The following is a 27,274-nucleotide window of genomic DNA, read 5'->3' on the forward strand; positions in this document are numbered from 1 at the left end:
TTATCCACACCACTCTCTCTGTCTCTCTTTCTTTCATTCTCTCTCTCTCTCTCTCTCTTTCTCTCTCTCTCTCTCTCTCTCTCAATTATTAATCCTCAATTTCAGATTAACTGTTAAGGAGCAATATCGTTCGGACGATTGTCTGAGTTGACGCCCTCAGCGATCGATGATGCCATGCAAGTCAATACTCTGACAACTACCATGGCAGCGAAAGCGGCACCATCGTACTTGGAGCATACTCGCGGTAAACAAATTTGCTTTCTAAATTGTTGTGTGCCAGTGTATAGCCATTATTGCCTTATTCTTTGTCACTGGATTATTAACTATTCCGTACCTATCGTCCTTATCATCATGGTCAATATATATTCATCGTAGTCGTCGTCATCATCATCATCACGAACAGCATCATAATCATCCTTTTTTAAATGTATTTATGATATTGCAAGGAATAAGGCCACTGGCCTCGATCAAATACCAGCCAGTTTCGTAAACGATTCTATTGAATACATTGTTAAACCGCTAACTCATAATCATCAATGCATCATTAAGAAAGGGGAAATTCCTGGTGCCTGGAAAAGGGCCCGGGTGACGCCTATTCACAAAGGTGGTGATAGAGCTAATCCCTGCACCTATAGGCCAATAGAGAGAGAGAGAGAGAGAGAGAGGAAGAAAGAGAGAGACAGAGAGAGAGAGAGAGAGAGAATGGTGAGGATAAAGGAGTGGAAGAGAAGAGCGGAGAGAGAGAAGGAGAGAGAGAGAGAGAGAGAGAAGGAGAGAGAAGGGGAGAGAGGGGATATAAAAGAGAGAGAGGAAGAAAGATATAGAGATAGAGAGAGAGAGAGGGGGGATATAAAAGAGAGAGAGATAGGAAGAAATAGAGAGACAGAGAGAGAGACAGAGAGAGGGAGAGAGAGAGAGAGGGTGGAAGAGAGGATATGTGGCGAGTGGAAGAGGAAGATTTGGATTCAAGAGAGTGATATCAACAAATTATCTCATTAAAAAATTCTTTCTTTACATAAGTATTTAAACTAACATTACTATATACTAATAAACTAAACTAACATATACAGGCATATACGTATATTTTTATTTGTTTAAATATATATTTCAATTCGTGACAATACACTTTAATTGCAGAATTGCATCCCATAATAATCTGGACTGATTCGTATTGCCCATGTTATTGGTTTGAATAGCTAAACTCTATCGATGAAATCTAAGTACCAAACATGTAAACTTACCAATACGTGCAATGGTCCTAACTGTCCAGAAATCCTAGAAAATATATTCTCGAAATCAGATTCTTGTTTTAGATCACACCGGACTGCCAAGACCTGGATCAAAATGGGGAAAATCTTTATTTCTTCATCAATAATTATGATTGGCCTTAATACGTTGTCGTATATACTGATAGAAATAGAATTTTGCATCCGGGAAAATGGTTTACAGTTCCACAATATTTACTGTAAAAATAGCTCCTCTTGATAAGGTGTGAAAATATTTTATTCCTGTATGCCTTCGCTATATTTTTATTTTTGTGTATTATTATTTTTGGGTATATGATTATTTTCAAGTTAGATTATTTCTTAGAACTAAACCATGAAGAACTCCTTCATGTGTTATGTTTTTTTTTCTCGACATGCTGAATATTGAATTTAGATCCAGTATAATATTCTCTATAAAATACCTGTTTTGAAATAAGTCCTTAACTGATACAGTCTCGAGCAATGTCATCAAGCTTCGATTGATTCTTTCCTACTAAAGCAAGGGAACATCCAAGAGATGCAAAGTGAACGGCCACCTCTTTACCTAGACTGCTCTCTACGCCTGAAAAGAGAAAAAAAGACAGATTTCAAAAACGAAACATGACAAAAGGGAACGCTGTTGCAACTCCCCAATTGTATTTACCCCTCTTTTTCACATCTCCAAACCTTTTCAAGAGGGGTTGTCAGTTTTAGAGGCGTTGGAAATGCATCCTAAATAATCATGTTTTCTCCTTCCCCTGGTACTTAGACACCTAACTAACTTTGCAACATTGCTTTAAATAAAACTACAACAATTAAGAGTTATAAATATCGGTCTCCACAATTTTTCATTTTATGCATGATCTCCCTTTTTTCATATTCGGTCTGCCTGTCTGTCTTGTCCTATATGTATTTCGGTTCTCCCTTCCCTCCCCTCCCCTCCCCATTCGCCCCCCCCCCCATCCGCCTCCTTCCCTTCCCTTCACTCCCTTCACTATAGGCCAAGGGAATAAATAGCTCTCTTTTACACACACAAACCACACAAATATAAAAAAAAAACAGACGGTTTATGAGTTTTCAAACTTAAGGCAACTGCATTTATATAAAATGTCATTCAATTTAAAAAGATTGAGACACATCATTACTCTACATGCTATATGATAATTATGTTGTTATCACCCCCTCATCTCCCCCAGAAATTCCTAACTTAGACCATACCCAAAGGCGGCTGAGAGCAATTTTTTCAAACTTTCATTAATGAGATTGTGCTTAAAACCCAATCATGATCGGTTATTTCCTCTAATAATCAGAACTAATCGGTCGCAATGTAACCTCAAAAAGATCTTTTACAATTTTGTTGGCTCCCCTGGCACGCTCGCAATGGAATAAGCAGACCATCATACACAAAAACAACATAATTATGATGACGAAGTAATATTTTGGACCACGTCAAGTTAAAATTCTGAAGATCAACCCCGATAATGTTGTAACAATGTTATCAATTTGTAACTTTTCGTTATTAGGTTACTTTTTGTGGGTGCCCCTCCCTTTTTCAGAAAGTGCCCTTTTTTGTTGATGCTTCCCCCTCAGCCTGCCTGTAAAGACACGATATACCTATTATGTGGTCATGTATAGCAACTGAAATGTAGACTAGCAAGCATTTGAGTCAAAACATGGCACAAAGTAACTGATCAATCAACATTTAACGCTTAATTAGACATCTATAAGCAAAAAATACAATCATGGTCACGGTAACCGCATTTTTAACAAATCCTTTTTTTATTTACATCATTTGTCCTCGTTTTACTCGCCACAAAATGACGTCATGCAATGAGAATTTCAGTACTTATTATTAACTGAATAAAAAATTGATTCATGATATTTCCGCTCACTTACAGAACGCTCTTCTTATTGGTTCAAAGCGCGCATACTTTTAGCATAATATTGATTTTGTGCGATGCTCACTTACAGAACGCTCTTCTTATTGGTTCAAAGCGCGCATACTTTTAGCATAATATTGATTTTGTGAGATCCAACATATTATTAGGCCAACTTGAGAGGGAAAACAGGCAGAGAAAGGGGCATTGTGATTTAAAGGTGATACGTTGAAATATTCGCATTTGACATTATCGCTTTACATCCTATTCGTGATCGGTGCTGCCAGTGAATTATTGTTTTGCATTAAATTTCTTATCTTCTCTGCCTATGGTATCCGTATATATCAGAGCAATGGATATTCACTTTCCTAGATCGCTTCGTGAGATTCGTCATTGCGTTTGCCGAATAGCATTTCTTCTTCTGGTAACAAGGACTCTACTTATTGATGCACAATGCGTTGACGGTAAGCTGACTTCATTTGTTTTTACTTATCTATTCCATGAGACATTCACAAAGGAGGTTTACATTTAATCCATGGTTTAAACCTTCATTTACATAACCCATGGTTTAAACCTTCATTTACATAACCCATGCGCATAATATTCGACCTCTTGACTGTAGGCGGTGTCACACAGAAAAATCCCTTGAAAAATCCTTTCAAGGGAGAATTTTCTTGCTAAGGTACTATGTCCCTTTTGCAGCCAACCTCAAATGCTGTAGAACTTTGTAGGAATTATGAATATGTCATGTATGTCCTATCTGTAAAATTTAAACTTTAGCAGTGTCCTCATATTCAATTTATGCAAGGAAACCCGTTTACTTGCTAGACTTCACTGTCAGACACTATTGAGTGACTGACTGGCTTTTCTTCTTCTTTGGTAATAACATACATGAAAAGAGTTGTAAAGGGTACATGAGCATTTGTCTACATCAATAACCCACTTCTTGTGATGGCCAAGATTAAAGTGATTGAATCTTTGCGCAGCATAAAATGTATGACCATTCGGTACAATTGTCTGAAAATCAAGACTATTACTTTTGAGCTCTATAGCCCTAAAGTCGATTTGACAACTAATAGTCGTTATTTTCCCACTTGAAGACATTTTCAAGCCCCACCTTTCTAGGGAAGTTCTAAAATAGTATTATCTTTCAAATGCAGTTGGAATTTAACCTTTTCATTTTTTTGGCCTGCAAATGGGACATAGTACCTTAAAAGGATTTTGAATGGGATAATTGATGACAGACAGCAATTTAAGAGGATAACTAAAATCCGGATAACTAAAATCCGGATTTTTGGCCTATGTGTGACACCGCCTAATGTGTGTTGCGCTTATTTTGCGCTAGTTTTAAACCATGAATTATGTAAATGAAGGTTGAAACCATGGGTTATGTAAATGAAGGTTTAAACCATGGGTTATGTAAATGAAGGTTTAAACCATGGGTTTAATTTTAAACCTCCTTTGTGAATTCGGGCCAATAAGTTAAAGCATGATCTCAAACACACACACATACACACACACACACACGCACAAAATAAGGCCATGGTAATTTTCATTGGCAGCGTGCGTCAATTTTTCAAATGTGCGAACATGGTGATTTCACATTATCCGATTTCTCTATTGGCTATACCAGCATGCCAGTGTGACTGTGGTATAACAATGGTTTGAAGTCGGTTTGCATGCCAGTGTGGCTGAGGTATAGCAATGGTTTGGAGTCGGTTTGCATGCCAGTGTGACTGAGGTATAACAATGGTTTGAAGTCGGTTTGCATGCCAGTGTGACTGAGGTATAACAATGGTTTAAAGTCGGTTTACATGCCAGTGTGACTGAGGTATAACAATGGTTTGAAGTCGGTTTGCATGCCAGTGTGACTGAGGTATAACAATGGTTTGGAGTCGGTTTGCATGCCAGTGTGACTGAGGTATAGCAATGGTTTGGATTCGGTTTGCTTGCCAGTGTGACTGAGGTATAACAATGTTTTTGGAGTCGGTTTGCATGCCAGTGTGACTGAGGTATAGCAATGGTTTGGAGTCGGTTTGCATGCCAGTGTGACTGAAGTATAACAATGGTTTGGAGTCGGTGTGCATGCCAGTGTGACTGAGATATAACAATGGTTTGGAGTCGGTTTGCATGCCAGTGTGACTGAGGTATAACAATGGTTTGGAGTCGGTTTGCATGCAAGTGTGACTGAGGTATCACAATGGTTTGGAGTCGGTTTGCATGCCAGTGTGACTGAGGTATAACAATTTTAATGTGATGATGCGTGTACAAATCAAGAATGGCATAACTCTCAAAGCCCCTTTCACACCGGATCTGCGTAGAGTTGCGTAGTGTTGCGTACCGACTACGCCGAAGTTAAGCTGCGTACTCATGAATAAATTGATGCTTCGGCGTAGTCCCTGCGTAGGTTATGCGTAGGCTTGCGTACGATGGCGTATAGTTACGTACCCTGTGCGTAGGCACCGCGTACCTACGGCGTAGGCAATTGGTAAAGGGTTATGCACGCTTGCGTAGGCCTGGCGTAGGGTTGCTTACGGTTGCGTACGGTTGCTTACTGTGTGTGAAAATGTCATGTAAAAATGCAATAGACGCTCGTTGGATCCGCGAGTGTAGCAATTGGCGTTTTATAAATCTATATAAAACAAAATTATGTTAAAAATACAGTTCAATTTATTGTATAAACGAACTTGATCTTAGTTTAATAATAACATTCTGACAAAATGTGACATCCAAGGGGCGGTGGGTCTCTTTTGCATGCGTGAAATAGGGCTGAAACGCCAATTTGCGTAAAATAGTGAGTGAAGAAAATAACATTTATAAACCTGCCATACGTTTTAAAAGTAAAAGGTGGCATTTGGTACACGTTTTTGACCGTTAAATTTTCTGTTTTTTAGTAGGTATTAACAACTGCTGAGGTTATTTTGCAGTATAATATGTTAATTTGTTCAATCATTATTTTCTAAAAAATGCAGAGTGACGTTTTTGTGGATGTACAACATTATTGTACCATGTATCATTCAAAAGGGTAATAAATGAACTTTCTTTTGATGTACATTGCAAGGTCACGTGATGTGATCTGATACCTCAAAACGCCAGCAAAAGAGAGCGCTTATTTTGATTTGTGAATAAATGTGGACAGAAGTCTGATATTTGTTGGCCATATCCCTTTTTTTTCAATCATTTGTAAAATATCATTCAATAAGAGTTTCCTGAAAGTTTGAAGACGATTGATAGCTGTTGTCCTTTGTCCGTAGCGTATATGTGTGTGACAATGTAATGATATAAATGTTATTCATTTATTAGATTTAAAAGAAATACTTCTGACATACACACTCACTCAGTCTCACTAACAGAGTGAGACAAAATTATTTCTTTGCTCATTTCAATTAAACAAAATTATATTACAAATATACAAACAGGACCGCAAACGTACACACAAGCAAACAAACCGACACAAATACATACAAATTTCCACAGAACATAATAACATTTCGCATGAGGCATAAGTTTGTGAATCTCAACTTTGTTTATTATATCAACAGCCTGAGATATCAACATCACACATTTAATAAACCATAACAAAACAAAACATGTCAGTCTGACATACCTTGTAGTAGTACAAACAGAATTACAAGCAAAAAAAAGAAACACTTTTTCTTCATGAAAAGAATAAATGTGAGAATGCACACATGTAAACAAAAACAGCATTCCCCTTCAAAATAATGATCAATACCTGTCAAGTTTACATCCAAGTATATACCGAACAAAATCTTTATACGTTTTTAATGCTTCGTTGGACTGGCGTAGGGTAGCGTATTGTTGCGTAGGCTTGGCGTACAGTTGCGGAGGGACGTAAATGGGTACACGAGATGAACGCAAAAAATTAAACATGTTTAATTTTTTTCGCGTACCTTCGACGTAGACACTTTACGCAGAAAGTACACAATTTGTACGCAAGTCTACGCAACACTACGCAACTGTACGCCAAGCCTACGCAGCTGTACGGCAAGCCTTAGCAACTGTACGCCAAGCATACGCAACAATACGCTACCCTACGCCAGTCCGACGAAGCATTACAAACGTAAAAAGATGTCCTAGATCCAACCTGCGCGCAGCCTAGACACAATGACTGCTTGATCCCAATAAATCAAATCAAATCAAATCCCTGCTGAACTTTTCATTACTATTCCTGCAGTGCTACATTTTATTCGTCCCGCTGGACTCTATTGTCGCTGCTGAACTATATCTGCAGGATTTAATTATTTCTGCTTTAATTACTGCAACATTGCCAGGAAAGAAGGGCAAGGGTTGTGGTCGAGGCCACTTGTTTCCACCCCCTGGAGTATCTGGCCACATGAGAACTTCGTCAGATAATTCATCGATTATTGCCTGGCACACTTGTGGGATAAACACAGAAATAGTGTTATGGGCAACTCGGAATCCATATTGAAGTGCCTTGCCTTGCCGGTGGCCAGAAACATCAAGGTGACATCCATCTTTAAACAAGGTTCCAGAGACTTTCTGTAGTTAGTATCTCGTTTGGTAATCCTCGGTGCAATATGTGTCAGAAGTTCATGGAAATACTGTGGTCCCATCCGCATGAAATGTGTAAATGCCGAAACATCCTCAGCGTTCTGCGCTGGATCCAAGGATTTACCCACACACTTCTCCTTCTTCTTCTTCTTCTTCTTCTTCTTCTTCTAGCTTCTTTCCTTCTCTGTTCTTGTTCTTCTCCCAAGCGTTCATGTTCTGCCACATGACTAATTAGTCTTTCCAGGGCATCCAGATGCTGGAGTATTGTACCGTTTTGCCGAGGGCCCAAAAAACTCATGATCTTTTTCTGCATGTGTTATTACATCAGTCATCTGTAATTCAACCAGCAGTGATGTGTTCTGGGCAGCAGGCAGCAGTGGATTGAGGGCAGAAAACTAGGTTTATAAAGCGCCAATGGCTACACTCGCGGCTCCTACGAGCGTCTATTGCATTTTTACATGGCACTTTCGCACACAGTAAGCAACCCTAGGCCAGACTTACGCAAGCGTACGTAACCCTACGCCAGGCCTACGCAAGCGTACGTAACCCTACGCTAATTGCCTACGCTATAAGTACGCGGTGCCTACGCACAGGGTACGTAACTATACGCCATCCTACGCAAGCCTACGCATAACCTACGCAGGGACTACGCCGAAGCATCAATTTATTCATTAGTACGCAGCTTAACTTCGGCGTAGTCGGTACGCAACACTACGCAACTCTACGTGATATGGTATTTATTGACTTATGCATCGCAGTTGCATATATTGAATTGCACATGGATATTCATTGCATTAACAAAAAGTATACTTTTTTAAACAGTATCATAAACATAATTATAAGTACAAGTATATATCATGTGTTTATCCTTAATTTTGTACAAAATGTAAAATAAAAGCAACAAAAAAAAGAGCAAGAAGAAAACGGGGAATATGTACCTGAACAAAATATGAAAGTGAGGAAGAGAGAAGGGAAAGTGTACAGGAAAGCGGTTAAAAAGAGAAAGAAAGTCAGTGAGAGAAAAACAGAAAGACAGAGAGAGAGAGAGAGAGAGATAGAGGGAATGAAAGTGAGAAAAGAGAAAGAGAAGATAAGAAACCAAGGGATATAGTGAAGAAAGAGAAAAAGCAGGAAAGATATAGAAAATGAGAAAGAGCGAAAAAGAGAGAGGGGAAGAAAGAGTGAGAGACAAGAGGTTAAAAAAAAGGGGGGGGGAGAAAGGGGAATCTTGCCAACGATTAAATATTACAAACGAATTGGCGATAAAAAGATAAAAGTATGCATCATTGCAACACTATGAATAGTATAAATAAGATGAACAAAAGTACATTGTCAAAATTGAATGGCGCACCTAAAAATCTTTGGTAAGTTGGATAAAAGTGTATCACAACGAGTATTAAAAAAATGAAAAAACGCAGACGGTAGTAGAAATATTAAGGAAGTATAGTAACAACCTGTTATTAAAAAAAAATGTTTACTGTTTGAGACACAGTTATCTTATTTGCAAATTGCTTACCCCACAACTTTCAATTCATACTTCATCATTATTAACTTGTATTTATTATCATAATTAATGTGGGTCATATGGTTCCCGGTTCCAGTCCCGCCTCGGCACTTTGGCAAGACATTAATCTACATATGACACTCTCCACCCGGGTGAAGTGAATTGGTACCCGGTAGGAAGAAATTCCTTGGATACTTCATCGCATTATTATGGCTACATAAATGGACCATTAATTATTATCAGCATCGTTATTATTATTGTTATTATTTTCATCATTATTGATTTACTCATTTGTTTTCTTTATTCATTATTCATATAATCATTTATTCATTTATTCATTAATTTATTCATTTATTTATTCATTCCTTTATTCATTTATTAATTTGCAAATTCGAAACCTATATTGCTAGCTTTATAGGGTAACTTGGTTATGCTTAATGGTAGTAAAAACAGGATACTACGTTTTCCTTTTTTCATCTGTGAAAGCGATATCAATCGTCACCTAGTACGGACAGTTTAAAGGCACACTGTCCTATACTTGTAGCTACTTGCTCCCTCTAAATAGAAAACTTCCCCAATCGGTGCCTGTTGGTCCCCCATGATCCTCTTTTTCTTATGTTAAATGAGAGCTGAGTTAATGAGATAGCCACCTGTCACAGTGACCTCGCTGGCTCGCTGGGTGGTCTAATCCCTTCTAGTTGAAGTAGTAAAGCCTGCCTTTAAATAAATATTACTCTACATCTTCCGGCAAGGTTTTCCCCAAACTTCTATTTATCGTCCCTTTATACAGGGAGAGTGTTGACTTTCATTCAGCATTATCTAAAATAAAAGATAAAGTCGTTCATCTGATCAGTGGCGGATCCAGGGGGGGGGGGGGGGGGGGGGGCCGGCCCCCCCCCCCCCCTTGAGAAAAAAATTCATGCCAAAACACGTGATTTTTACCTTTTTAGGGGGTTGCCCCCCCCCCCCCTGGCGCTCAAGGGGGGGGGGGGTGCAAATTTTTAAATTTTCGAGGACCCCCCCCCCAAAAAAAAAAATGTGCTCACTACCCCCCCCCCCCCCCCCCCCCCCCCCCCCCGAGAGCGACTTTCGGCCGGCACGATTTTCAAATTTTCGGGAGCAAAAAAAAAATAAGTTGGGCCCCCTCCCCTAAGAAATCCTGGATCCGCGCCTGCTTCTGATGATAAATGGTGGTGGGTGCAGCCCCCCCCCCCTGGATCCGCCACTGGGTGGGGGAAGGTTGCGATTCATTTAGAATAAGTCTATGTGTCATCATTTTAATGGTTCAACACCGAAAATTGCACAAATAGTTCTATACGCTCTATTATCCTTATTCTTCCCAAACATTTCTTTAGCACTGCAATCACATGACAAATACTAAATCTTACCTTTAATATTTCTATCTATAATTCACAAGTCCCTCTTCCTATTTGCTCTCATGATGAACCCCCCCCCCCCCTCAAGAACTTCTAGACAGTTTATGTAGCAATGTTATGACAGGACCAGTGCGCCTACTCAAGCTGACTTGTCAATATTCCTATCTACTCTTTGACCAAATTTCCCAAATAAACTTCTTGACAGTACCTGTAACACGATGATCTCATGACCAGTATACTAAAAAATGTCTTTTAATCAGGTAAAAGTTAAGTCAGCCCTCATGAATAACACGCATAGGGGTCACACTACATGTATGTTTGTCCCAAGTTTTCAAATGAGGGTGGGGGGGGGGGTGTCATTCACAAATTAATACACAGCATGATGCCAAATAGAGTGGCAGGTAAGATCGGCGAAAAATGATGATACGCTAGCTCGCAAATACAATCTAATATGAAGCAGGTTAACTAGCCTTGCCAGTCACATATGGTATATAACTTAATCCGTACATAATATATGGGATACTTCGATAGCGTATTCGAATCGCCCTTATCATACTTGTTGCACTCAGATAAATTCAGAATATAGGAATGGAAAATAGAAAATGACATCATAATTGATGGACACAATGTTATCCTGTTTATACATGCATTTTAGAAACTATAATATGTTTATGGTGGTTCACAAAAGTAGAAGTTTATTGGTGAACAATGAGATCAGATAAAAGGAGAACTTTTCACGCAACAAAGTCCGTCTCGTAATACACAAAACATCGGCCCCGTATTTACTTAACACACTGGACTTAGGGGATGCTATCAAAGGGAGGGAACATGTCCTAAATAACACCGAGAGGGGGGGGGGGGGGGCATACACCACTATGGTCTTGACATTTGTATTGATTACCTGGTTTATTTCGCTCACTACTCATAAAACTTTCTTTCATAATTGGTAAGCCAAAAGCCACATATATGGTGTACATTTTGTCAAAGTTGTGTTGGCTTTTGTTTTAATTATTTTTATCTCAAGAATACTTTCATTTTGTTTTATCCTCACAGATACTGATGGACCCGAGCTTTGGTGTGTGCCTAGTATCGAGCTAGGCTCCGCCACACCAAACACCTTTTATGGGGTGACCATGGCTTCCGGCCAATTCAACGCCACTGATGAAAATGGTATTGATGGAGCGATAGAGTACGAGCCAAGCGTGGGTGCCCCTGATGCAGGTGGCTTCCTCTTTCCTCCCGGTCCCACCAGGCTAACCGTCACTGTTAAGGATCTCTGCGGTATTCCTTCGACATGTGAAATCCTAATCATCAATACACGTAAGAAACAGTTTCTGCTAACCATGAATGTAAACCCGTTACACACGAGGCAGTCAGATGATGTCACAAGGGGAATGAGATCTGGAGGTTTTTGGGGTGGAGCTTAGCAAGTTTGAAAAACAAATATTTCAAAAAATATTTTAAAATCTATGAAACAAATTCAGAAGTTTACAAAATACTTTGACATGATTTATTGGACAATCAGCTGGCTCTATTGGAGGCAATGTAATAAGTCTTGTGTGTAAAAACCCTTTCTGTACGCAGGCAGTTTTCTCTCGATGTTACCACATGGTTGAATGCCGTTCATCTGTCTATACGGCACGCAACGGAGGTGTAGCTCCGGCCACTGCATGGTGTACGATGTTCCTTTGTTTTACGTTTTTAACCTGAGATGAGATTTCGTTTGTTCAAGATAAAAAGAAAACATGCATTGTCCTGTAGGTTTAGGTGGAACCTCCTAGACTTTTGTTATCTTTCTTCAAACTGTAAAATAGTTCTCGTTATATTGGAAAAAGTCCAATTTATTCATTCAAATAGTAAGGCCATTAAAAAATATACATGTTTAGCGTCCCCGCCCGCTTCCTTTTGGGGGGCCACCTCGATTTTTTTGGTTGATTTTTGGATGAAAAACACTGCTAAAATGAATCTATGTCTGATTTTTTTTTTTTTTAATGCCGGCGGCCATCTTGAAAAATAGCCCAACTGTCAGGGAAAATGTACCGAGCGGCCATTTTGACCGGCCATTTTGAAGAAGATAAAAAAAGGGGCCTCCTCCTTCCTATTTTTGAAAAAAGTAGGACGCTAAACATTTTTTTTTAAAATTTGGCCTAACATGTGGATTTTCTGAATATATTTAGCAGTTTGGTACATGGAACCTTTATACTTTTTCAACAGTCGTTGAGTTACCAGTCACCAATTGCTTTTTGGAGGAGGCCATCTTCAGAATTGTAACCACTGATAACGACGCAGCCACATATACGTTCGACCCTTCAAATTTTTACAGCCACGGAGATGTCCAAACACGAGACATGTATTACTACCATGGATCCAGCGGAATGCCTACTGTTCAATTTTTAACCAGTCCACCACTGGCTGGACCACCATTCATGTTCCCGGTCGAACCAACTCATATTTTGACCACCAGGATCAGCGACACACAGCTAAGCTACGAATGCACTGTAGACTTCTATGTTGAAGGTAATTATTGTTGAGTGCATGCATGGTCATTCCCCTTGCACACGATCGAGGCACCCACTCCGGGGTCAAAGGGACCGCATGCGTGTTCCCAAAATGACCGGTAAAGGGGTACTTTTCACGCACCAAAGTCCAGCTCGCAATGCACAAAAATCCGGCCCGTATCGACTTTACACACCGGACTTAGGGGGTGTTTTCAAAAGGAGGGAGCATGCATACGCGTACCCTAAATAACACTTAGGGCGCATGTATACTGTCAAATACCTCATTTTGAAAAGTCGCGATGTTTCGCGCACCCGTTTACACTTGTGAGGAAACATCACCGACTGAAAAGCTCAGTGATGTTTTGGCGTGTTTCAGTTGGTAATGCGCATGCGCGGCACTCCGATGCAAACACTTTCCTCTTTCTATCTTTCCTTGTTATTCTTTGCTTTTCCTTCTATCACCTTCTCTTATGTTATTCTTTATCACTTCCTTCTACCACTTTCTCTTTCTGTGTTTCCTTATGTTATTCTTTATTTATTCCTTTTATCACCTTCTCTTATGTTATTCTTTGTTTTTTAATCATTATATCACTTTCTCTTTCTGTCTTTCCTTATGTTATTATTTGTTTCTTCCTTCCATCACCTTCTCTTATGTTATTCTTTGTTTTTTTTATCACTCTATCACTTCCTCTTTCTGTGTTTCCGTATTTTATTCTTTGTTTCTTCCTTCTTTCACCTTCTCTTATGTTATTCTTTGTTTTTTATCATTCTATCACTCCCTCTTTCTGTGTTTCCTTATGTTATTCTTTGTTTCTTCCTTCTATCACCTTCTCTTATGTTATTCTGTGTTTTTTATCATTCTATCACTCCCTCTTTCTGTGTTTCCTTATGTTATTCTTTGTTTCTTCCTTCTATCACCTTCTCTTATGTTATTCTGTGTTTTTTATCATTCTATCACTCCCTCTTTCTGTGTTTCCTTATGTTATTCTTTGTTTATTCCTTTTATCACCTTCTCTTATGTTATTCTTTGTTTTTTAATCATTATATCACTTTCTCTTTCTGTCTTTCCTTATGTTATTATTTGTTTCTTCCTTCCATCACCTTCTCTTATGTTATTCTTTGTTTTTTTTATCATTCTATCACTTCCTCTTTCTGTGTTTCCGTATTTTATTCTTTGTTTCTTCCTTCTTTCACCTTCTCTTATGTTATTCTTTGTTTTTTATCATTCTATCACTCCCTCTTTCTGTGTTTCCTTATGTTATTCTTTGTTTCTTCCTTCTATCACCTTCTCTTATGTTATTCTGTGTTTTTTATCATTCTATCACTCCCTCTTTCTGTGTTTCCTTATGTTATTCTTTGTTTCTTCCTTCTATCACCTTCTCTTATGTTATTCTGTGTTTTTTTATCATTCTATCACTCCCTCTTTCTGTGTTTCCTTATGTTATTCTTTGTTTCTTCCTTCTATCACCTTCTCTTATGTTATTCTGTGTTTTTTATCATTCTATCACTCCCTCTTTCTGTGTTTCCTTATGTTATTCTTTGTTTCTTCCTTCTATCACCTTCTCTTATGTTATTCTGTGTTTTTTTTATCATTCTATCACTCCCTCTTTCTGTGTTTCCTTATGTTATTCTTTGTTTCTTCCTTCTATCACCTTCTCTTATGTTATTCTTTGTTTTTTATCATTCTATCACTCCCTCTTTTTGTGTTTCCTTATGTTATTCTTTGTTTCTTCCTTCTATCACCTTCTCTTATGTTATTCTTTGTTTTTTATCATTCTATCACTCCCTCTTTTTGTGTTTCCTTATGTTATTCTTTGTTTTTACCATTCTATCACTTTCTCTTTCTGTCTTTCCTTATGTTATTTCTTATGTTATTATTTGTTTCTTCCTTCTTTCACCTTCTCTTATGTTATTCTTTGTATATATCGGTCTATCATTTTCTTTCATTTTACCAGTGCGGTCCTTGACGCGCTGCGTGAGGGTGATATCACACCTGCACATTGAAGAGTACACACAATGCTAAGTTTGTTACGTTTGGGCTGATTGCTTTTTCATACTTGATTATTACAGGTAGGTTTTTTTTTTATTTACGTAGGTATTAAAGCAGTTATATGGCCTCGTGAGCGAAAGGTAATAGGCCTCTTATATTTTTTATTTTTTAATTTATTTATTCGTACGGGGTAGCCCATTCAACATCAGTTGGTCTCCCATCGGGTCCCTAAAAACATACATACGGGAATGCAACACACTAGACACGTAGTCATGGGTTCGCGTGAGATTTTCAACGTTCGTCATGAAATTACAAATTCAAAACTTTCTTATTAGTTTTCCGACTTTGCCCAAACTTGTTTTGATGGGTTTGTCTGATTTTTTCTGCTTCTGTTGATAGTTAGATAGTTTTGAGTGGACTTGCCCTGTAAAGATATTATGTCCCTTTTGCAGCCAACGTCAAGTTCTGTAAAAATTTACAAGATTTATGAATATGTCACGTAGGCTCTGTCCTATCTGTAAAAATTGAATATTAGCAGTGTCCTAGTATTCAAATTATGCAGGAAACCCGTTTACCTTCTAGACTTCACTGTCAGACACTTTTGAGTGACTAACTGAAAACTTGTTTTCTTCGGTAATAACATACATAAAATGAGCTGTAACAGATACATGGGCATTTGTTTACATAAATAACCCACTACTTGTAATGGCCAAAATTAAACTGATTGAATCTTTGTGCAGCACAAAACGTACGACCATTCGGTAAAAGGGTCTGACAATTACTAAAGCGTTGGTCACATCCCACCATGCGTGTTTTTAGTCCGTACGGTTTTTGGGGAGGCCACGGCCGCCACGTTTTTCTGAAAACGTAGGGAGGGAGTGGCAAAGGCAGGGAGGGAGTACCGGCAACGCGCGTCACACGCACTGTGTAAGTACGTGGCCCGCACGCCACGCCTGGCCGTGAACGGTTGCGTGCATCGTACGTTGCGCACGTGATAAGTGCGTTGTACGTGCTTACAACGTACGGTCTCCGTGCGGTTGCCACGTTATCGCACGGTGGCCGTACTTACAAGTGCTGCTCACGTACGGTGTCCTTACTCACACGCATGTTGCAAGTGCGTGCACGTGCGATGAACTCGGTGTATATGTAGGACGACATTCCGATGTTCTCCAGAAGTCCCAGCTGTTGCTGCCTCAAGATGCCGCCTATTTCACCGAAGAGACTATATACTGCATAAATCAGTACGAACAACGTGCGTTGTAAGTGCTCACTCGGTACGGTCCACGTGAGTTCTACGTGCTCATTTGATAGCTGAACTGGGGAAGTGGCGAGTAAGCACGGACCACGCACTTATCACGTGCGCCTTCAAAAGACGCACGGAGTCAGTGCGTTGTGCGCTCGTTGGCAGTACCGGGCACGCACGTCACACGCACTGGGGTGAATCGGTAGCCCGAACGCAGCCCGAACGCAGCGAAAGTTCCTCGTGCACTAAAAGTGCTACGGTGTGTCTGCGTGCTCTCAAATCCGTACGGAGGCGGTACTCATCACGTACGGATACCCAAATTTTGCCCACGTTTTTGCACGTAGACAGCACGTACTTGCAAGTACGGCGGGATGTGACCACCGCATTAGGTGATTGCAATGACTTAAGTCGATTCGACAAACAATGCTCGTTATTTTCCCACTAAAAGCCATTTTCAAGCCCTTTCGTTTTGACGGCAGTTCTAAATACGTATTGTCTTTCAAATGCCGTTGAAATTTAACCTTTTCATTTTTTGGCCTGCAAATGAGACATACAATGTAGTACATGTAAAGATAAACTTGAGTACTGGTAGTGATAACAAAATCCAACAAACAAATGAATGCGCCACACGATTTCGAGAGAAAACGTATAAGGGCTGAGAAAGGAGCATACAATGTAAGGAAGTAGGCCAGAAACCATTTGCTTATAACACAGGACAATTATTATGTGCAAATGAGAGTTGTGGTTTTTATTGAAGATGATTTCCAGCAAATTTTTGTGAGGTCGTTTTTATTTTTCTGGTTCTTGGTAACATTGTTAAAATGAGAGAAAATGGTGCTAAGGTAGTGACTTCAATGCTAGATGTACAATTAAGGCTAATCTGAAAGTTTGAGTGCACCATTATTAATGATAATATTTTGGAAAAACTGTTTTGATCAATTCCTTAATTCTCCCAGCTATATTATTACAATTTAATTACATTTTAGGTGAATGTAAATAGTCACACAGCAATGAATTGGCTCTTTATTCAATTCCAGACATTTAAGTGTTGAAATAATTTTAAAAGCCTGTCTCATGTCTTATTTTGAAGGCAAAACGGTTGGGAAAATTCAAAAATGGTTGGGAGAATTTACTGTAAATCACTGTTAGAGGCTGTTGCACAGTGATGCCTTCAAAGAAAATCATACATACCTTCGTGGTTCGAGGATTTTCTCAGGATGTTTTGCCTGTTAGGGGGTTAGTACAGTAGAAGGAATTTAATAAGTAATTTTTGTATCAAATGTTTTTTCATTAACCTTCAACCGAGTCACTTTGGAGACACGTATAATCGTGTGTTTCTATGTTTAATTTACACCCTTCGGCTATTTACACGATATCGGGTGTTATCAATCACCTTTTACGAAGGGCAGGTCTTAACGATAGTGAACTGATAAATATGTTTGCAAGCTATGACGCGATGCACATGAAAACAGACGAATGTCTTCAAGAGAATAGAAGGGAGGTATAACACGACTTTATCCACGTACTATAGAGTGGTGGACCTGGCAATTATCTCCACGAACGTCAGATAGCGATGGTACTTGTAACTGGTTTAAAGGTACTATGTCCCATTTGCAGGCCCCCCCCCCCCAAACAAAAAAAGGTTAAATTCCAACGGCATTTGAAAGATAATACTAAATAAGAACTTCCCTAAAAAAAAAAAAGTGGGGGGGGGGGGGGGCTTGGAAATGTCTTTAAGTGGGAAAATAATGACTATTAGTTGTCGAATCGACTTAAGAGCTATAGAGCCAGTAAGTAATAGTCTGATTTTCAGACCTTTGTACCGAATGGTCATACGTTTGATGATGTGCAAAGATTCAATCAGTTTAATTTTGGCCATAACAAGAAGTGTGTTAGTGATGTAGACAAATGCTCATGTACCCTTTACAGCTCATGTAATGGATGTTATTACCACAGAAGAAAAAAGCCAGTCGCTCACGCAATATTGTCTGATAGTGAAGTCTAGCAAGTAAACAGATTTCCTTGCATAATTTGAATATTAGGACACTGCTAACGTTTAAATTTTACAGAATACGACATACATGACATATTCATAATTCCTGCAAAATTCTACAGAATTTGATATTGGCTACAAAAGGGACATAGTATCTTAAACCTATGGAAAGAGAACGTACATGTACAAGAATATGACATGGGTGGTCATGGCCTCGATAACCGTTTTGGTGTGACAGGGGCTTAGTGGACCTCATTTCTAAGGCCAGTCTGGGACTGACATTTGGTTGAGGGAATTTAGATGAAAAAAGAATCCCCTGACCAACCCATTGATAGATATCCGCAAGCGGCCTGGAGGGGAGAAACTCATCGAACTCCCAATGGAAAAGTCTGCCACTGTCCAATACTTCAGTTTTTCTATTGTAAATTTTACCTTTCATTGAAGTATTTCTTTGGAGGCGCGATAGCTCAGTCGGTAGAGCAATGGTCTCGTAATCCGGTGACCCGGGTTCGAAATCAAGTCAATGCACTTAATAGGTTCTTAGGTAAGATATTAATCCTCACTACCATGTCCCTCGGAGAGGACCTAAAGCCGTCGGCCGTCTTGTTGCTTACTCGCAAGCATTTATGATTTCTAACCTGTCAGGTACAAATAACCATCACTATACTTGTTGTTAACCGTCACATGTTTCAAATCTTGTTTTATTATAACGTATCTTGTCATATTTGTTTCCTTTATCATTATTTTCGGGGATGCAGCCCTTTGTTCAAACTTTGTCCAGCATCCCCACAAATACAAATATACATGAAATACAAATCAACGTAGTTTACAAACTTTGCATTTTATTATTGTTGACAGATGGACAGAAACCAGAGGTCGTATGCCCAGCTGACTTCACCTCCGATACACTCACTGTATCATTCTCAGCGATTGTCACAGACAATGCTGACCCTGCACCAGAGTTGAGGTATGAGCCTCTAGGGCCAGGTTCTACCTTCCCTCTGGGTCCAACGACAGTCACTGTCACAGCCACAGACTGGTTCTATTACGAAGACTCATGCACATTTACTGTTACGGTGACAGGTGAGTGACCTTAATATATTGCTGTTTGGCTGTTTTACGTGTAAAATTAAATTCTAAGTAAACTCTCTCTCTCTCTCTCTCTCTCTCTCATATGATAATTAAACCTTTATGTACAGAACATAACATCTGCACACGATAGCAGCTGCATCGCCAGTCCGTACAGTTGTAATGATATAGTACTTGACATAATATCGTTTCTAGGCGCTTTAGATAACAAGAAATAAACAACTTATTACAAGAATGTATAAATAATTGAAAAGCTTGATTCCAAAAGGAGCTTAATCCATATTTTATCAAAATATATATATATATTTTTTTTTGTCTTAATTTTTTTAATGTCTTGAAATAATTATTTCCTACATAGGAACAAAATGCACATTCTAAAATTTAACCAGGAAGTATGAACAATTCGATGAACAATATCACGTTTCATTCCCAAAGGAGCTAAATCCAAATCCAAAAGATTCTGCCTGTGATCGTCGTTGCTCCAAAAATAAAGCAGAAGCTTAGATAATATTATGTAAAAAAATGAATCAATGAAAATGCACCTCAAAAAGCATCATTATGTGCTTCATCAAAGGAAGAAACATCTAAATAACCAGAAATGCGAGACTGTTTCCCCCATAGACTGCAGTGTTATACTAAAGTGTACTCCATTATGGTTTTATAAACATTGGTATTTGGTCATTATTATCTTGATAACGTCATCTATTTCAAAACCGTTATAATCTTAGGTTTTTATTTATTCTTTTAATCATCAAACACAGATATCAATATTTAACAATTTATTCAGTCAAGTCTGCACAAATTTACAAAATCTCTTTACGCTATTTATATATATTTTTTTATATACTTGCCTGGTGCAACTGAAATTATTTTATTCATTTTAGAAGAAGAGAAAAGAGATCACTGTATATCCACTCTCAAAGCACTTTTGATTTTGTTTAAACATTGATAGTGCTTTTTACTCTTGAGTCATGATGATTATTGGTTCTCAAATGAAAACTTTGAATCATAACATTTTTGTCTAATTGTTACATTTATCTAAGGTTCTGCAAGAAGTGATCTTTGTGCTTAAAAATGGTGAGGGAGAATATTCTCAAAAGTTAACAGGTTGCGTGATAGGATAATGTGTGTATAAACAATTTTTTTTCTTTCTTCAATAAAGTCACTGAAATTTATTTAAATCTAGTAGCAAACCTTTCCTCTTAAGTAATGATAGTGAAATCATCACTAAAAAAAAAAAAAAATAAAAGAAAGTAAAAAACGTATCCCTGTTTTATTCCAAACGGAGCTAGATCTGTTTCATTCCGAAAGGAGCTAAATCCACGAGAAGAAAAAAAATCTAGAAATTTAGTAAAAATCATAAATAACTGGTAGATTTAGTGGCCCAGGGCCACACCTTTAGCATATATAACAACATGAAGGTACATAGTTCCCCCCAAAGTGGTCTGAAAGCTATATAACTCCATTGAGTAAAGGAGGTTGTAAAACTAACCCAGCCAACTATCGAGGTATATGTCTCTCGAGCTCAGTTGGAAAGTTATTTTGCAGTATTTCAAACAGACGTTTGGTCAAATACCTAATAGATAACCATTTATATGTCCAGAATCAAATAGGCTTCAGGGAAGGCAAGAGAACAACATACCATATATTTACACTTAAAACCATGATTGACAAATAAGCGAGAACAAACAAGGCTTGTGAAAAGAGTCATGTCTACTTGTGCTTTGTCGATCTGCGGAAAGCCTTTGATAGTGTTTGGAGGAAAGGATTGTTTTATAAAATGTTGACATGTGGAATCTGAGGCCAGATTACGAAATTATTACTAACATGTATAAAAACCTAAAACTGAGTGTAAAGCTCAATGAAGGGATTACCCAGTATTTTAAAACCAGTAGTGATTTAAAACAAGGCTGTATAAGTCCCAGTCTGTTTAACCTATATCTAAATGACCTGTCGCGTGAGTTGGGAACTATTGATACTCATCCCGTGGAATTGAATGGAAAGTTAGTGAACTGTTTAATGTATGCAGATGACATTGTATTGGTATCAAAGTCAAGAAGTGGAAGGCAAACATTGTTAGATAGACTTGATGTGTAATAAATGGCTGTTGAATGTTAATATAGACAAAACGAAAATGATTATTTGTAACAAGAACGTAAAGATTTTGAAAGAACAGAATTTCAAGGTGACTGGTAAAAACATTGAAATTGTTAGACAGGCAACATATTTAGGTCCTGTATTTAATAATTTTGTTACATTCAAGGACACGAGGGTTAATCTAGCAGATAAATCAAAGAGAGTTTTGTTTAAATTATTCCAATCATTCGGATATCACCTCCCTAATATAAAAATAGCAACACGATTATTTGACTCTTTGATAAAACCAATACTTATGTATGGATCAGAGGTATATGTGGGGCGCTTTTACCGTCAACTTTGACAAGTTAGCGAAACTTGTAAAAGGTAACCCCAAAACTTATTTAAGAAATGAAATACAGAGTGTTCACTTCCAATGGTCGAGAAATGTTTTAGGTGTTAATAAAAAAAGCAGCCATCTGGTAATACTATGCGAAGATGGATCGTACCCTTTAATTATACAAATGTGTCGAAAAATTATGCACGAATGAGAAATATAAGTATTGATTCATTATTCTACCACTCTCTCCAAGAAAACAAAAAGATGACTGAACATAATTGTGAATGCTGGCTAGGAAATATGCACTAGCTTCTCACGGGATTTAAATTATTTGTGGATGAAAATGATGGTTGTTTAGAACTGGATGATATTACCGATAGTGATAGAGTAGTTGGAAAAGAAATAGAAACCTAAATGGAAGTTACCACCGACAGTTATTGATGGATCTATGTAGTGATTGTGTAAATGGCAATGAACAAAATAAATTGAGAACATAAAATCTATTTAAGCAGAGTATACAAACAAAGAAATATTTATTAACCGTTAAAAACCGTAAACTACGAACAAATATCTGCTGATTTAGAATTAGTTCACATAACCTACCGATAGACGTCCGGAAAAAATACCTTCACATTTAAGAACTTGTAATGACTGTAACTTGGGAAGGGTTGGCGATAAATGTCATACCATAATGGATTGTACTGTATATAAGGCTGAAAGGAGGGTATTTCTCCAAAAAATGGCTGAAATATCTGGACAGTTTAAAGATCTTAGCGATGAAGAGAAATTTGTAAGCATTATGAAACTGGAGAATGAAAATATAATGGAGTACTTCTGTAAGTATATTAAAACAATCATAAATACTCGAGGGGAATTTCAACATTCCATCCGTTCTTTTAGAAAATCAATATCGAAATTATCATTCCCATTTGTTATGTATCTTTATTGTCAAACATAGGCTGGTACGTGTCGTATAATTAATTTGTTATAATATCATTTACCACTGTATATACAAGCTACATTGTTTTATGTTAATTTGTGATTACTCGAGAAACTATATCACTTGTTGAATTTCTTATATATATATTTTTTTTTTATTTATGTATTTTGAAACAAAATGTTTATGTATATGAATGAAGTTTACTAATAAAATTCAAATTCATACCTTACGCTAAACCCGATTACTACAAGAACTCATTTTATGTAAGACCTATCAACGATCGGATCATGCTCCCGTGCAAAGTAATAAAGAGCCCAATTCTCTCAGCTTCCCAAACCTCACTAAAGATCTATCTTCATACTTAGGATATTTTGATATAAGAGTAAATGATTCTTCTTGTTGAAATAATACAAATATTTTCTCCCACATTGTCATGATTGCATGAGTATACTCAGTTATTTATTGATCTACTAGTAAATTGTCTGACAAAAAATTACCTGACAATGACACCTACGTGCAATTTTACAACCAACTCTTAAATAATCTATTTAGAATATTGTCGTTGCCACCACTTTAACGTTTGTTTACTTATTATTGATATGTTGATGTATGTGCATGCTATCAAATTGGATTTTGTGTTTTTGTCATATTTACCTTCTTAACTTTTTCTTCGATGCATGTTTTTTCCTGAAATTTTGCTTTATGATTATGCATCTTGTCACATTTGTATACTATTTTGTTCGGGGTTGAAGCCTTTCAAACCTCTTCCTGCATCCCCAAACATATTTTGTTTTCACTAAATATCTGAGAAATTACTAGTTAAAAAAAAATACACAAGAAATATGAATCAACGTAGTTTTTCAAAGATGTAGGTAACTTTACATTTTATAATTTTGTTGTCAGATAATGTAAATCCTGTGGTCGAATGCCCAGCTGACTTCACCTCCGATACACTCACTGTATCATTCCCGGTGGATGTCACAGACAATGTTGATCCTGCACCAGCGTTGACCTATGAGCCTCTAGGGCCAGGTTCTGTTTTTCCTCTGGGTCCAACGACAGTCACTGTCACAGCCACAGACAGTTCATCAAACGAACACTCATGTTCATTTACTGTAACGGTGACAGGTAAGTACATCAAACCAACACTCATGTTCATTTACTGTTACGGTGACAGGTAAGTACATCAAACCAACACTCATGTTCATTTACTGTTACGGTGACAGGTGAGTACATCAAACCAACACTCATGTTCATTTACTGTTACGGTGACAGGGGAGTACATCAAACCAACACTCATGTCCATTTACTGTTACGGTGACAGGTAAGTACATCAAACCAACACTCATGTTCATTTACTGTTCCGGTGACAGGTAAGTACATCAAACAAACACTCATGTTCATTTACTGTAACGATGACAGGTAAGTACATCAAACCAACACTCATGTTCATTTACTGTTACGGTGACAGGTAAGTACATCAAACAAACACTCATGTTTATTTAATGTTACGGTGACAAGTAAGTACATCATACCAACACTCATGTTCATTTACTGTTACGGTGACAGGTAAGTACATCAAACAAACACTCATGTTCATTTACTGTTACGGTGACAAGTAAGTACATCAAACCAACACTCATGTTCATTTACTGTTACGGTGACAGGTGAGTACATCAAACAAACACTCATGTTCATTTACTGTTACGGTGACAGGTGAGTACATCAAACAAACACTCGTGTTCACTTCCTGTTACGGTGACAGGTAAGTAAATCAAACCAACACTCATGTACATTTACTGTTACGGTGACAGGTGAGTACATCAAACCAACACTCATGTTCATTTACTATTACGGTGACAGGTGAGTACATCAAACAAACACTCATGTTCATTTACCGTTACGGTGACAGGTAAGTACATCAAACCAACACTCATGTTCATTTACTGTTACGGTGGCAGGTGAGTACATCAAACCAACACTCATGTTCATTTACTGTTACGGTGACAGGTGAGTACATCAAATCATTTGTTGAGCGCTTGTTCTTCCACCAAATTTAAACCAACCAAATCCCAGCATGTCTGTTTGTTTTCGAAAACAACCGAGTCAAGGTCATGTGTTGCATGCAAATCCGCTCCTTTCTGTGTTGATTTTATTTTTGTTGTTTTTGTCGTTCATATGCTCGCGAAGAGTCTTATGGGCATTTTAGAACTCAAATTTTGATATATATATTTACAAATACTTTATGATTCAATTGACGATTTTCGTTATTTAATCAAATTTAATGAAAGAATCTTTGTTTAGTGCCTCGTTACAAATTATATCATTCACCTGTAATTCAAAACTCAGGATGCGAATTGCATACATTTTCTTTTTCAAACGGAGATGCTCTTTGGACATTTTATATTAAAGTTTCGCAAAGGAATACAAGAAATTTATTTTCCTTTTTTCATTTGAAATCTAGTAAAAACATGCAATTTTCATTACGGAAATACATGTATCACATATTGATCAATATATCGATGGGATAAGTGTTTCTTGACTTGGCACAGATAAAGAATCAAATACGACGTCTGTTTGACCTATGCAATGATGACCTGTATAATTCTACCACATGACGTCATCTACACGTCATTTTATTAAATTGAAAGAGAATTTTGCTCAATTCCGTTGGAGGAGCATAATTTTGGTATAGCTTCTACTCATTCAATGTGACGTTTACGCAAGGTGCTCATGAAAAATATGAGATATTGAAGTTTAGAAATCTGTGAACCAATTCCCTTTCGTTGTAATTATTTGATAACTTTAGAAATAAAGCAATCTATCTGCATGCCGAATGCACATTGCAAGATTCATAGTCATTCCACGCCTTTGTGTCCCTTGCTTTTCGTGTAATTGTGGATAATTTATCAATGTATGCATCCTTTTGTTTGTAGTACGTAGATGCGCCAACCCTTTGTGCATTAAGCTTTATGTGTGTGATTGTGAATGCAAATGAAATGTACTAATTGTCATTATGAAGATGACAAGAGCTGAAGTCCAAATTAACCTTTATGTATATAATCTCTCTACATGGAACATTGCGGGAGCCGTTGTCAATACATACTTTTCTGTCTAAAGCTTTGCGTGTGTGATTGCAAATGAAATGTAACCATGCACTAATTTACAGTAGTTCTTTTTCGTTGTAGTTACATACATATGAAAATAATATATTCTGCCTGCATGCAGTATGAAAAAGAGCTGAAGTCCAATCAAACCTTTGTGTACAATATAATCCACCCAATTTACTTCATGAACTTTCAATTATCATTTTTGTTGTAGTTACTAGCTGCTTTTGAGAATAATACATTCTGGAAGCATGCAAGTGGTGGAATTCCAGAACCGTTTTCAGGCCAGATACTCCAGTTCTTTCTCGGTGAACTCACCCCTGCTAATTATCAACTTTACCGTGGTCATGTCATAGTCAAACAACGGTCATATTATCGTCACCCTTCCCAGGCCCAGTAACAACTCGGGATACAAATTTCTTCATAATATTTAAAGGAACGTAGATTTTATTAATTCATCATGGTAGTCATCACATCAGGGGTGGAATAAATGTTTGCACCAATATTATTTTGATACTTTAAACACTAATTTGCGAGGAGAGCCCGGAATATTCTATTCTTTTTCCCCCACCATGCTGAGGGGGGGGGGGGGTGGGGGGATAACATTCTTTTTGTTAAGGGTTGACTACTAATTTGAGGTGAAGTTTTCCATTGCATATACCCCTACATGTCTCTGTTTCAACATGGTTTTATCTTTATTTCTTTTTTCCCTTCAATTTTATCACTTTGATTCATAGTTGTTGTACTCCATCCATCTTTGTAAAATAGTGAATATGTATTCTATAGATTGGGCTAACATACTTGTTACCCTTTTTTCTTACGCCATTCTGTGCATGTCAATAGCATGTGTTGTTGCTTATGGAATGTCTCGCTCATTGCTAAGTAAGAAACAAGTTGGTCAGTAATGTAATTATATGTTCTTTTTATCAATGCAATGACTTAAAATGAAGTATCATGTACTTTACTGAACTTTCATCATAATTTTCATCGTGCATTACCAGCCATATCTGAATTACAAGAAAATACTAACATTTTATAACAAGTGTTTATCATTATTTCTGTTATGTTTCGTTCATTTGTTTTATTGTTATTTGGTTGTTTTTGTTTTTTTATCTATTTGATTGTTTGTTTTGTCGGGGGTTAGTTGACCATTGTTATGGTAAAGCCATTAAGCATTTCAAATATTTAGGAATCTTTCACACTGATTCCGTTTAATTTTATTCACAAGGAAATGCAAACTGGTGATGAAAAATCATTAAAATCTCATCAAATTTGTAGACATTGACGTGTATATAGAGAACCTTGAACACGCCACTTCAAGATTAATATTTGCTTCTTATATCACTTATACCACAACCACATTGTTAATGAAATTTCGATGACTATTATTTAAAAAATACATGAATGAATCGTTCACACAATGGTGTTATCTACTACAAAAACATATGATATAATAGAAAGTTA

At 37.5% G+C, this 27,274-nt stretch overlaps 1 protein-coding gene across 1 annotated transcript; it reads left to right on the top strand.

Moving 5' to 3' along the window:
* Positions 1-178: 178 nt before the first annotated feature.
* On the top strand, positions 179-26,378 carry LOC105445818 (hyalin-like). Its single transcript, XM_030990699.1, has 6 exons — positions 179-244; positions 11,588-11,854; positions 12,749-13,051; positions 19,117-19,341; positions 23,607-23,880; positions 26,025-26,378. The coding sequence occupies exons 1-6, from the start codon at positions 202-204 to the stop codon at positions 26,029-26,031; spliced, it is 1,119 nt and encodes a 372-aa protein (XP_030846559.1). The 5' UTR covers positions 179-201; the 3' UTR covers positions 26,032-26,378.
* Positions 26,379-27,274: the final 896 nt, after the last annotated feature.

The sequence above is a fragment of the Strongylocentrotus purpuratus genome, unplaced genomic scaffold, assembly GCF_000002235.5.
Source record: "Strongylocentrotus purpuratus isolate Spur 01 unplaced genomic scaffold, Spur_5.0 spur5_scaffold_19, whole genome shotgun sequence".
Classification (NCBI taxonomy): Eukaryota; Metazoa; Echinodermata; class Echinoidea; order Camarodonta; family Strongylocentrotidae; genus Strongylocentrotus; species Strongylocentrotus purpuratus.

Bases quoted from the DNA above. Each gene is read 5' to 3' on its own strand.
- LOC105445818 (XM_030990699.1), top strand. From the start codon at position 202: ATGGCAGCGAAAGCGGCACCATCGTACTTGGAGCATACTCGCG. The intron at 11,855-12,748 runs GTAAGAAACAGT...CTTTTTCAACAG, and splicing joins AATCCTAATCATCAATACAC to TCGTTGAGTTACCAGTCACC. The intron at 19,342-23,606 runs GTGAGTGACCTT...TTTTGTTGTCAG, and splicing joins ATTTACTGTTACGGTGACAG to ATAATGTAAATCCTGTGGTC.